The 12,924-nt window shown below is 38.4% G+C and overlaps 1 protein-coding gene across 2 annotated transcripts in view; it reads left to right on the forward strand.

Moving 5' to 3' along the window:
• Positions 1 to 12,260, forward strand: part of DCAF10 (DDB1 and CUL4 associated factor 10) — a 46,815-nt gene extending 34,555 nt beyond the window's left edge. For both annotated transcript variants that reach the window (XM_059073249.2, XM_067039738.1), the window contains 4 exons: positions 4,237 to 4,439; positions 6,122 to 6,235; positions 8,562 to 8,707; positions 9,636 to 12,260. In XM_059073249.2, the coding sequence (XP_058929232.1) occupies positions 4,237 to 4,439; positions 6,122 to 6,235; positions 8,562 to 8,707; positions 9,636 to 10,004 (832 nt within the window). In that variant the 3' untranslated portion in view covers positions 10,005 to 12,260. The remainder of the gene's footprint in view (positions 1 to 4,236; positions 4,440 to 6,121; positions 6,236 to 8,561; positions 8,708 to 9,635) is intronic.
• The last annotated feature ends 664 nt before the right edge of the window (positions 12,261 to 12,924 follow it).

Genomic DNA, 12,924 nt, shown 5'->3' on the forward strand with positions numbered 1-12,924 from the left:
TATATGTATTCAGATAACCCAATTTAAAAATGGGCAAGATATTGACATAGACATTTCACCAAGGGTGATACACAAATGATTAATAAGCACCTGAAAAGATGTTTGACATCATTAGTCTTAAGGGAAATGCAAATTAAAACCAAAATGAAAGGGCTTCCCTGGTGGCGCAGTGGTCGAGAGTCTGCCTGCCAATGCAGGGGATACGGGTTCGTGCCTCAGTCTGGGAAGATCCCACATGCCGTGGAGCGGCTGGGCCCGTGAGCCATGGCCACTGGGCCTGCATATCTGGAGCCTGTGCTCCACAACAGGAGAGGCCACAACAGTGAGAGGCCCATGTACCGCAAAAAAAACCCCACAAAAAAACCCCCAAATGAGATACCACTTCACATCTAAGAAGATGGCTTTAACAAAAAAGACAGCAACAAATATTGGCAAGAATATGGAGAAACTGGAACTTCATATATTGCTGGTAGGAATATAAAATGGTACAGCCATTTTAGAAAACAGTTTGGCAGCTTCTTAAAATGTTAAACATTGAGTTGCCATATGACCCAGCAATTCCACTTCTAGATATCTACCCAAGAGAAATGAATATATATGTCCACACAAAGAATGCTTATAATAGTGTTATTCATAATAGCAAAAAAATAGAACCAATCTAAACACTTATCAACTGGTAAAAGGATGAACAAACTGTGGTATATCTATATGATAGAATACTATGTGGTACTGAAAAGGAACAAAGTACTATTACGTGCTACAATATGGCTGAACCTCAAAAAAGTTAAGTGAAAAAGCCAAACCAAAAGACAACTTATTGTATGATTCTATTTATATGAAATGTCAGCAATAGGCAGGAAGTAGATTAGTGGTTATCTGTGGCTGGGAGTAGGAAAGGGAATGACAGCTAATGGGCAAGAGTGATTTTTTAGAGTGATGAAAATGTTCTAAAATTGGATTGTACTGATGACTAGACAGAAGGAAACTGATCAAAAGTAGACACTAAAAACCTATAGCACATTTTTAAATGGTGAAACTTTATAAATTTTCTCTATAAAATCAGGAAGGAGAACATGCTTGCTATTACTACTGCTGTTCACTATTGTTTTGGGTTGGAGGGAGGCAGGGTCCTAGTTGGTGCAGTAAAATAAATAAGGATTGGAATATATAAGGATTGGAAAGGAAAAAAATGAAACAATATCATTCTCAAATGATATGACTGTCTGTATCAGGGGCTGGCAAGCTTTCTATAAAGGACTGTATAATAAATATTTTAGGCTTTGTGTGGTACATTATCTCTGAGCAGCCATAGACAATGCATGAATGGGTATGGCTATGTTCCAACAAACTTTTTATATAAAAACAGGCAGTGGTCCAGATTTTGCCCATAAGCCACAGTTTTTAGACACCTAGAGTCTATATAGAAAACCCTAGAAATTCTACTGACAGATTATCAGAATCAGCGTTAACTAATATTGTTAGATATAAGCTCAAAATGTAAAAATCAGTAGTGTTCCTATACATCACTACAAACAAATTAAATTTTTTTTAAGTACATAGTTTTTAGTAATTAAAAAATTTAGTTGGGGACTTCCCTGGTGGTCCAGTGGTTATGACTCCACTGCAGGGGGCACAGGTTCGATCCCTGGTGGGGGAACTAAGTTCACGCATGCCATGTGGCGCGGAACTAAGATCATGCATGCCATGTGGCGCGGCCAAATTAAATAAATAAATGCTCTTTAAAAAAATTTAGTTGGTACACAGGAATAAACTGCAACAGAAGATCTGTATAACCATTATGGAGAAAACTGTAAAACTTCATTTAAGTTATTGTAAGACCTAAATAGAATCTATGGATGAGAAGATTCCTCTAAAATTAAATATAAGCAAATTTTAAAATGAAGGGTATAAACTCATAAGATGGGGAAATAGGAAAGGAAGCAATGACAATAAAGTTTTAAAATCTGGAAGGCAGGAAGATGAGTGGCAACCGACTCAGCAATTCACTTAAACTTTCTTATAGTAAGTACAAGAAAGATGAATCCTAAACTGGCAGTGGGAGAAAGTTAAGAACTTAAGAATATTTATACAAAATTCTCAAAAATCACAGGAACTGGTAACTCTCGGTACTCTGTAACAGAAAGGGTAGCTAAAATAAGGATTCAAATGAAAGATATTTAAGAACTTATATCTCTTCCCTTAATCCATACTGCTGGGCTATTTACCTCCTTGCATTTCAGCAGGAATTTTGAATTTTATTCTCTAAAGAGGTAAAATAGAGAATATCTGTATTAAAGGATGCCAGACACAGTTGAAGGCTTGGGTACCTTACCAAAATCAAGGGGATTGAGTGACCATATGCACACTGAATATTGAATTTAGAGATCCTCACAAGTTCTTTCGGTTAATGAACTAAAGGTACTGACATTAGGAGTTCCTCAAAATATGGCTTCACACTATTTAGTGAACCTCAAGCCTACCCTTGCACTCAGAGTTCCCAGTCAGCTTTTTAGTTCCCCACTCTTAGTTATGAGCAGACAGCCAAACATAATCAGACATTTGACAAAAGTTTCTACGAAAAGACTTACACAAATGGGGAGATATCTTGGAAAAAGTAGAGACTACATAGGGAGGAGAAAACTTAAAATTTTAAAAACCTATCAATATCCTCAGAGAGATAAAAGTTATTGCATGCTTGAAGCACTGCATGCTGACTGAAGGTTTCTACAGAAAAGAGAAACAGGGGACTTTTAAAGTACTGGTATTGTCCTATCTCTTAACATGGGTGATGAATCACAGCTGTTCATTTTTCTTTAAACTCTACATACGTTTTATTTATGTACTTTTCTGTAGGGATGACAAAGTTCACAGTTTTAAAAATAATTAATAAAAAAGGAAATAAAATGGGGACTAAAAAACATAGGCAAGGAATAAAAATCTATTCAAAAGATCATACAGATTTGAAATAGAGCCAAATAGAACTTAGAGAAGTAAGGAAATATAACTATTGACGTTTATAAAAACAAGTAGCAGACACAGTTTAAAAAACAGGTTAAGAAAGATATTGAGGGCTTCCCTGGTGGCACAGTGGTTGGGAGTCCGCCTGCCAATACAGGGGGCGCGGGTTCGTGTCCCGGTCTGGGAGGATCCCACATGCTGCGGAGCGGCTGGGCCTGTGAGCCGTGGCCGCAGAGCCTGGGCGTCCGGAGCCTGTGCTCCGCAGCGGGAGAGGCCACAGCAGTGAGAGGCTTGCATACCACAAAAAAAAAAAAAAAAAAAAGAAAGATATTGAAAAATTACCAAGATGGCAACATATGCAAATGAGGAGATAGAAGACATGAAAGAGCAGTTATTAGACAAGGAGAGTCAAATGGGAATGTTTCAAATATCTATCTAGAGCTCCAAAAGAATAGAGAAAATAGGTGAGAGGCAATATTGGAATAATGATGGAAAATTTTCCAGAATATATAAATAATATGACTCTTAAGATTTAGAAAGTCAAATGAATCCCAATGAAGATAAATGAAAATAAATCCAAATTTACACATGTCATAGTGAAACTGCAATACTCCAAAACAAGGAGAAGATCAACCAAAGGAAAAAAAATTATCCAAAGTAACAATTCGACTGATAGTAGACTTAAAAATAGCAACAGTAGAAGCCAGAACTCACTGGAATATTATCCTCAATATTCAGAAAGAAATAACTATCAACCTAAAGTTATAGGCTCAACTAAACCTTTAATCAAAGAGTGAAATAAAGATTTTCAGAACAATAAAAAGTGAGTTTATCTCAACAAAATTTTATTTAATATACTTCAGAAAGAAATAATATATCTTTTTTAAAGTTAGAGATGGAAAAAGGAATGGTGAACAAAAATTTTTCACGTGGGGCTTCCCTGGTGGCGCAGTGGTTGAGAGTCCGCCTGCCGATGCAGGGGACACGGGTTCGTGCCCCGGTCCAGGAAGATCCCGCATGCCGCAGAGCGGCTGGGCCCGTGAGCCATGGCCGCTGGGCCTGTGCGTCCAGAGCCTGTGCTGTGCAACGGGAGAGGCCACAACAGTGAGAAGCCCGCGTACCACAAAAAAAAGAAAAAAAAAAAAATTCATGTGTATACATCTGAGTGTACATCAAGTGTAAATTGTAAATTCTAGTTTGAAGGGCAAAGATATGACTACCACTGAGTGCTTATATTTATGATAACTCTAGGTTTTGTTGGTTTGATTTCTTTTGTAGGTGTACAGAAGATGGGTGTCCACATAAGAAATTCTTTCACACACGTTTTCTCATGCGAATGAGATTAACACCAGATTGTTCCAAAATGCTGATCTCAACGTCCTCTGGATATCTCTTGATTTTGCATGATCTTGACTTAACCAAGTCTTTAGAAGTAGGCAGCTATCCCATTTTGAGAGCAAGAAGAACAACATCAAGTTCAGGTAAGCTTTCCTTTTTTGATTAAAGATTTTTCTAAATAATCTCAGACATGGGGATGGTATATGTTTCTATTCTGAGAATGATAACAGAAAGAAGGGAAGAAAGTTAAAAGATATTCTTTGGAAAGCTCAGTAATAGCTTTTTTCCCAAGGAAGTGTAATGATCTGCATGTATCTCTGACATAGTATTAATTTGTGCCTCTGTATCACAAATGATCTAGGAAGAATAACTTCTAACTCTAAAAAAAATTTTTTTAGCCCTCTGCTAGCCAGAAAGTCTTCATCAGTATTTGCAGATCATCATTATCTCAAAAATTAGTGATGGCCCAAAGTACTGTCAATCTTTTTTAAGTTTTTCTGGAACCCAGCAGAGCTGTTAAGTTATAGTCAATATAGAGTTTTAATTTTAAGTCTGTATTGCATCCTAGACTTTCAGATGTCCAGACACAGGTAGTTGGTGCCATCTTATCTCATGACCTATAAATATCCTCTTGCTAAAGCCCTGTTCCTTTTCCTGTTGCCAATTCCATTGGACTTAAGCGAAATGAAAAGGGGCTCAGGAAAACTTTGTACTACATTACATGATAGAGACTATATTATATCTACCTTTAGGAAGAAGAGGGCTGATATAGGAACATACTCATTAGTTATAATATTGTGTTTATGAACAAGAACTCAGAAAAAATACTTAAGCATTTGGAAAACATAATGTTCATAAATTGTTTAAAATCAACTTCAAATGGTTGGAATCTTTCTCTATGCACGGGGCCACTTCTGAAGACTCCTGTGGGAATGTGCAGGCCTCAATGTATTGCAGTTGCCTAATTTCACTGCTAAAAGTAGAAATTTAAGTTTTACCAACTTATTTGCAAGCAAGGGATTTCATTAATATGCAAGTACAGTCCTTTTCATTTCAGATTTTTAGGTTAAACATTAATAATCAACTTTAGCTTAGTGGGCTTACTTGGAAGTAGTGATTTAGAAGGTCTAAATTGGCATGTTTTGCTTAAAAACCAGGAAGGTTTTCTGTCTTCTAAAGGTAATTCTGATACTTAATACCATCCAAAGAAATTAGATTAATAAGAAGTCCCCACAGAAATGTGCAGCCACAAGAAAAGTGTGAAATAGAGACTGCTATTTGGAGTGATACATCAGACTCACCTATCTGGTATTCATTTTATTTTCCCAGATTTCAATGTTAAGTTTGTATTGCATTTCAAAGATGGTATTCACATAATTTCAGTAATGATGATAGAAGTTGTTGGTATGCTTTAAGAAGGATCTGTTCATGTTCTCAGTAATGGACCCATTGTTTGGATGCCATTCCAACATAAAACAACAAGCTGAACAGCTCAGTTTTCATTCTTGCTGAATTTTCTTGTTCCATTTCACCACAGAAATGATGGGAAACCTAAGATGTTCCTATGTTTATTTGGTTTTTCATTTTTATTTAAGAAAGTCATTGATGTAAAAAGGGTTTTAGAAAGGGACTAGGCCTTAGATTGGACATTCCAAAGCGCTATCTTGCCCACCTCAGTCTTTTTTATAGGCCACTTTTAGGTGGATATGTACTTGCCATGTTTCAGATGAACTTTAACAATATGGTTCAAGTAGATGATTAAAAAGTTAAGAGATACTACCAGAGTTTTGCTAGCTTTACTGTCAGAACTTTTTGTATTTTCAAGATCTTACCACATTGTCGAGTTCATCTGGTCCTAGAGTTTCTGGTTCACCTTCTCATCATAGTGATTCTAATCCATCTTCTGAGAAACACATGTCACGAGCCTCACAAAGAGAAGGTAGGTCAAAAGTTGGATTTCATAATCTTGAATATAGATTCTAAAATAGCTTTTTTTGGTTTGATTTTAGTCCTTAAAAATAAAAGCCAATAGAGATGAGGCTATTCCTTGCTCCTCAGTAACATTTTCAAAAAGCTAACCAGGGAATTCCCTGCCAGTCTAGTGGTTAGGACTCAGCACTTCCACTGCAGGGGGCATGGGTTCAATCCCCGGAGCTAAGATCCCGCATGCCACACAGTGTGGCCAAAAAAACCAAAAAACAAACAAACAAACAAAACCCCAAAAAGCTAACCAGTCTCTAGGGTTGAATATCTTGGGCTTACATTTTTGTTGGAATTTGAACTTTAGTTTTATTTTCTGGATTTAGTTTGGTCTAGTTTGGAGAGGGAATAGTTGGGAAATATAGACTCCAATCAAGGTTGTTATAGAAAGTAAATGAGACTGTGCATGTGATAGTGCTGTGTAAATATAAAGGGATGAGTTTATCAGGTGCTTGTGAAAGTTACCTGGTTCCAGCCCAGCAGGCTTTTTGCTTTGCCATTTCCTTATCTCAGCAATGCCTGGCAGCCTCAGAGGGGTTGTGGGATAAAGAGCTATAATCTGGCCCCACTCTACTTTTGCCAGTTTTTCCCCAGCCAGTCTGGGAGAACTAGCTGCTCAATCTGTTCTATCCACCCCTTAATTAAAATGCTTTCTACCTATGCAAATTTCACTCATCATCTCTCTCCGTACTAATTCACATCTAAGCTCTTACAGCACTTTTTGTTCTCCTCTTGATGGACTAATGGCCATATATATATATATATTTGTAATTTTGGGTCACCTTTTGGAGATAAGCATATCTCCTACCTAGATATTTAGAGGCAGGACTTAGACTTCTAATTAGTGTTTTCCCTGAGTGGCCTCATCTGGTAAGTGCTCAATAAATGCATTCTTGATTACTTTGCCTGACTACTTCCAAGAATGGTTTGAGAGACCTTCCTAACCTAAACCTATAGACTATCCACCATCCTGTCCTCTGGATGTTGAAGGCTATGATGTCTCATTTTAAAGTTAAATATTCCTCCTCTTAGAGATTTATGCCCACATATGTAACATTTCTCCTGTGGATTTTTAGGGATGTAGCACAAATAAAAGTGAAGTAACTTTGGTTCAAGTAAAATTAAGGAGGCCCTTGACCCTCCAGTCTTCCCTACCCCATCTCCACCCTGGCCCTGTATGGTTTCCCCCTTTTGCTAGCTCTTGAGCAACCTCCAAGGAGCAGAGCTCAAAAACCACTGCTTACTTATTCAGAATGCGTTTCTTTTCTGCTTTTGTTATAGATTTTAAAAATTCTTGAAATAGTGGTTTTTTTTTTCTAAAATTGTTGTTAAGGTTCAATCACATGTGAAATAACTATTTAGGTATAATTTGGTTGTGAGAATGTAATTTAGATTGTCACAGGTTTCTGTCAATGCTGCAGTAATCTAAAGGGAAGCTTTTAAAAGAAGATGACACATCTAAGTGCAAAATAATTCACGAAGGGTCTGACAGAGGCAGCTCATTATCTTTAAAGCAACTCCTTCTATAGGCAGAGAAGTGTTGAAATATTTCTCTTGATAATAAATTTCTAAGCTGCTTCCTTACAATGTGTATGAAAGTGGTTCACGTACTTGAGGGATATGACATACTCCCATTTGTAACAATGGCTCACTACAGCAGTCAATTTCATTGGGGGCTAGGTAGAAAGAAATGATGGGCCATAGCAGAGTACCAGGAATATGTACAATTGGCAGTATCTCCCACCCCTTGTTTTGACATGTCTCTGTGTGAGTTGTCCTCCCTCCAAAATTATACATTGATTTGTTGTTTATAGTACTGTCCTTGGGGGCCATAAGTCCTGCTCCTTGCACACATCTTTCATCTATATAAAGGCAGTCCTCATGGCTTGCACGTATTTCCTTCTCTGGACTAGAGAGCATCCAGTCCTCTGAGATGAGAATTGTTGTCTTTTACTTTTCCAGATTCCTTTCATGTCACATAACTTGAGATGTAGATCCAAATCAAAAGGATTCCTAGTCAGCTTTAACGCCTTAGCGTTAGGTTATTGTTGATTCCTGCTGCAGGAACTTGGATTCTTTAGTTCTGTCATACCCCTTCCCCCATACCCACCCCAAAGACACATACCCCATATGTTGAGGGGCATCATGGTTTTTTACATGTTGTAGCATAAGGGGCAGATGAAGGAATAAAGGCATGAGGGTGGCTGCCAGAAATCAAAGCTTTGATGAGCTACCTTAGTCCTTTGATAATACAAATTCCACATACTAATTTTCTCATATCTCAGGAATTTCACCACGAAACAGTCTTGAAGTCTTAACCCCTGAAGTTCCTGGTGAGAGAGACCGTGGAAATTGCATCACATCGTTACAGCTGCACCCAAAAGGCTGGGCCACTCTTCTTCGGTGCTCAAGCAACACTGATGATCAGGAGGTATGGGCAGCAGCACTCCACCTTCAATGGGGCTGACTGAAGAAACTGCCATTGCCATGTGTGCTCATGGTGTCTTTATCCCTTCAAAATCCTTCCTCCTCTCTGGCCTGTGTGTGGGACGCAGGAAGTACTTTAAAGGAGTCATCACCTCAGACTGAGCCCAGCTGAATTCTTGCCTCCTTCTCACTGTAAAAAAACCCCTTATATAGTAAACATAGGACTGAGCTAAGCTGGCTAAATGGGAAGTTTTGCTCTAAGCCAATGGAGTATTATGATTTTCTCTTTAAAAACCAGGGAAAGCTTTGGGAAAGGAAGGGACTGAACTGATAACTAGGGGAAAAGATCTTATATTACCTTATGATTCTCCTTATGCTGGAAAGCAGGAGTCTTTCCAGAGCTAGCTAGCTAGCTAGCTAGTCACTAGCTGCAGAAGCCACAGCTAACAGAAGGAGAGAAGAGTCTTTGAAGTGTGTAGGAGGAGAGGTATTCTAGGGCTTAGATGTCTTAACCCTAAAATATCAAGATTCTTGTTACTCTCAGAAAAGGGAATTATTACTTCAGAAGTCACAGTGGCCTCAGGGAATAAAAAGCTTTAAAGTGTCATAGTACAGAATAACCTTGATATGAATGTAGATAAGACAGTATGGGACCTACAAGTTTTGTCAGTTGGGAGAGGGGTAGCATTCATCTGAATGACTTCTTGCAACAATTCTGTAGCTTTGGCATTCTGTGGAGCTTTTTTTTTAAAACAAAGATTATCTTTAGCACTCTTTGGGACTCTGTAACTTTTTGTTTTTTAATTAGTTGAAGTATATAGTTGCTGTACAATATTATATAAGTTACAGGTGACAGTATAGTTATTCACAATTTTTAAAGGTTATACTCCATTTATGAGGCTCTATGATTTGTCTCTCTTCTCTCCCTCTAGTGGACTTGTGTCTATGAATTCCAAGAAGGAGCCCCCGTGCGACCAGTCTCACCTCGCTGTTCTCTACGACTGACTCATTACATTGAAGAAGCCAATGTAGGCAGGGGTTATATCAAAGAACTTTGCTTCAGCCCTGATGGGCGAATGATTTCTTCCCCACATGGCTATGGGATTCGCTTGTTGGGATTTGACAAACAGTGCAGTGAACTTATTGACTGTTTGCCCAAAGAAGCCAGTCCCCTGCGGGTGATCCGATCTCTGTACTCTCATAATGATGTGGTACTGACGACAAAGTTCTCTCCAACACATTGTCAGATCGCCTCCGGGTGCCTTAGTGGACGGGTTTCTTTGTATCAGCCAAAGTTTTAGGCACAACTTACATCAAATAAGGAACTCTTCTGGTGTTTGAATTATATATTACTTCAATTTAGGTGAAGTATTTTCTTTTTAGAAGATCTTAAAAGTTTCGGTCAAGATCCTAGTTCTTATGGGTCCATGAACATACCCATGACCTGAGTACTTGGTCGTCCAGCATCACAGGGGCATCGCCAAGTTAGACTCCAGGCAGCACCATCTTTTGCAGCATTCCTAGGCTCCTGCTGACCTGTGCCACTGAACTCCAGTTCTGCTGGTTGTTTTGCATGGTAGCTCTTGTCAAGTTTCTTTTAATTCTTTTCTGTTTTTTGATTTTGGTGTGAATTTTGTGGACATTTGGCAGGAGTTTTGGTTGGATTAGGAGAAACTCGTGATGCTAGTGTTGAATAAAACTCAAAAGTTTGATGTTGTTATACTGGTTGTTGAAAAGAAATTTCATCTTATCAGTATACCTGGCCTTTTAAAGTTGCTGTTGTTTCTCTATAATGAGCACAGATAATGGCATTATTCTTACAACTGTTATAGTTTTCAGCAAAATGTCTTTTAAGTTTCCTGTTAAAATTATACATATTTTTCACTGTGAGAGGGATTTTGTTGTGAAATTCTAGAAAAAAAATTACCACCTTTGTAGTTTATTTGTATGAATTTTAAAATCTGTAGCATGTGTCCTTACTTGGTATTTTGTTCCTGTCAACAGCATTAGAAAGGAAAAGAGGAGTAGGAATGGGCTTTGGTCATTTCTATTGTATAGAAGACGATTTATTTATTAGATTATACTCTCCATCTGGCCACAGAGTGATGAGAACAATGTGGCTTAGATTTTCTGTTTCCTCTGCCAGATTATTTGAATCACAGAGGATGACGGGTGGAGGGAAAATCGAGAGTAAAGACATTGTGTTTTTCTCATCTTCCTTGAGCTCAGCTCTCTTACCATTAATGAAGGGAGAACTGTGACTGTCTTCAAGCTGTTGTCATAACTGTGATGGTCCGTGACTTGGGTGTCATGACTAAGACATTTTGTGTTTTGTTATGGAACACAGCAAGTAAAAAGCATCACGCAGGGGCCAGGCATAAGGCTGACTACTCTGCTGAAGTAAGCTAAGCAGCTTTTTTCTAGTCTCCTCCACTTTGAATGGGACTGTCCTTAGAAGAGATTTGCCAGAGGCTGGAGTAATTTGAGCCACATGCTAGCTTTTTCCCTCTTAGAACACATTCTCTTAGGCCAGTGGTTCTCAAACATTAGGGTGCATTATACTGGGGAGCTTGTGAAAAATAGAGAAACCTGGCCCTCACCTTAAGAGCTTCTGATTCAGCCAGGGAGAGGACAGGAATCTGTATTTTTAACACGAACCCCAAGTAATCTGTATTCAGGTGGTTCCTGGATCACAGCTTCAAATATTACTACCTTAAACATCAGTAAATATTTCTGTACCCATCAGGTGCTTAACACAACTCCCAGAAGGTGTTTTGATTATTAAAAAAATAAGCAAATAAAAGCAATTTTAGAGGTAGAAAGTAACTTAAAATGGACTCAATCTCATTATTAGATGAATGAGAGAAGTTAAGTGACTTGCCTAAAGTCATCCTGCAAAATTAGTGGCAGAGCCAGGACTTGAATTCAAGTCTCTTAATTCCTTGCTCAGGGCAATTTCTACTGTATTATGCTGGCTGTTGAAACAATGACTTATGAACACTTTTTTTGTCTTTAAGTTGTATTATTGTGAATACCTTTAAACTGGCCAGTACATTGAAAAAGGAAAGCATGGGAGTATCAATGCTGAGAATTCCAGCCATAAGAAGAAAAGTGTTTTAAATCTTATAGAAATGTTTAAGCAACCCAAATACATGAATAAAAATGACACTTTTTGTAGAACCTTCCAGACAGCCATTCACCCATGTACAGAGGTTATATCTCACTTGGATAATGTTGGCTCTAGGACAAATTTTTAAAATTAGATCTTTCTTACCATGGATGTTAAAAAAAATTGGAAATTGTTTAGTCATCAAAAAAAGTACCCACAGTGAAAACACAGGTTTGCCATAAACTTTCTTAAAAACACATATTTAAAAGAAAATAAAGAGACAGAAACACCTAATGTTGACATTAAAAATAAGCTACTAAGTACAATGGTTGTATTGATAATCAAAAGAAGTTTCCATATATTGCATCTCCTTGGGAGAGCGCTCCATGTCAGATGCTGGGCCCAAATGTTGCCCAACTCTAATAAATTTCAATCCATGATTCTAGAATATCTATCGTGTCAAATAATGTACATACTTTACTACTAACTCTCACAAAAACTGCAAGGTAGGTGGCATTAGCACCAATGTACTTTGGGGGAAATGGAGGGTCAGAAAGGTTGATTTGCCATAAGTCACAGAGCTGGCATGGGGTGGCAGCACTGAGATTCAAACTCAGTGTTTGCTTTAGTTCCAAGCCTGTGCTTACTCTACCATTTTGCCCTTTAGTTTTTTTTTTTTTTTTTTTTTTTGCGGTACGTGGGCCTCTCACTGCTGTGGCCTCTCCTGTTGCGGAGCACAGGCTCCAGACGTGCAGGCTCAGCGGCCATGGCTCACGGGCCCAGCCGCTCCGCGGCACGTGGGATCCTCCCAGACCGGGGCACGAACCCGCGTCCCCTGCATCGGCAGGCAAACTCTCAACCCCTGCACCACCAGGGAAGCCCTGCCCTTTAGTTTGTAAAGGATGGTAAACTGGCCTGTTAATTTACTTATTTAACACCCTCTGAAAGTTGTTTATTTCAGAGCTGGCTCATCTTCTGCACCATGCAAAAGAACATTTACAAGATAGACAATTTCCATTAGAATTAATGCCATAAACTGCAGGGCACACATATGGTCCGTTCCTAACTAAAAACCCTCATGTAGGGTAAGTAGCTATAAAATAAAGAAAAAT

Source organism: Kogia breviceps, chromosome 8 (genome assembly GCF_026419965.1).
Source record: "Kogia breviceps isolate mKogBre1 chromosome 8, mKogBre1 haplotype 1, whole genome shotgun sequence".
NCBI classification, from domain to species: Eukaryota; Metazoa; Chordata; class Mammalia; order Artiodactyla; family Physeteridae; genus Kogia; species Kogia breviceps.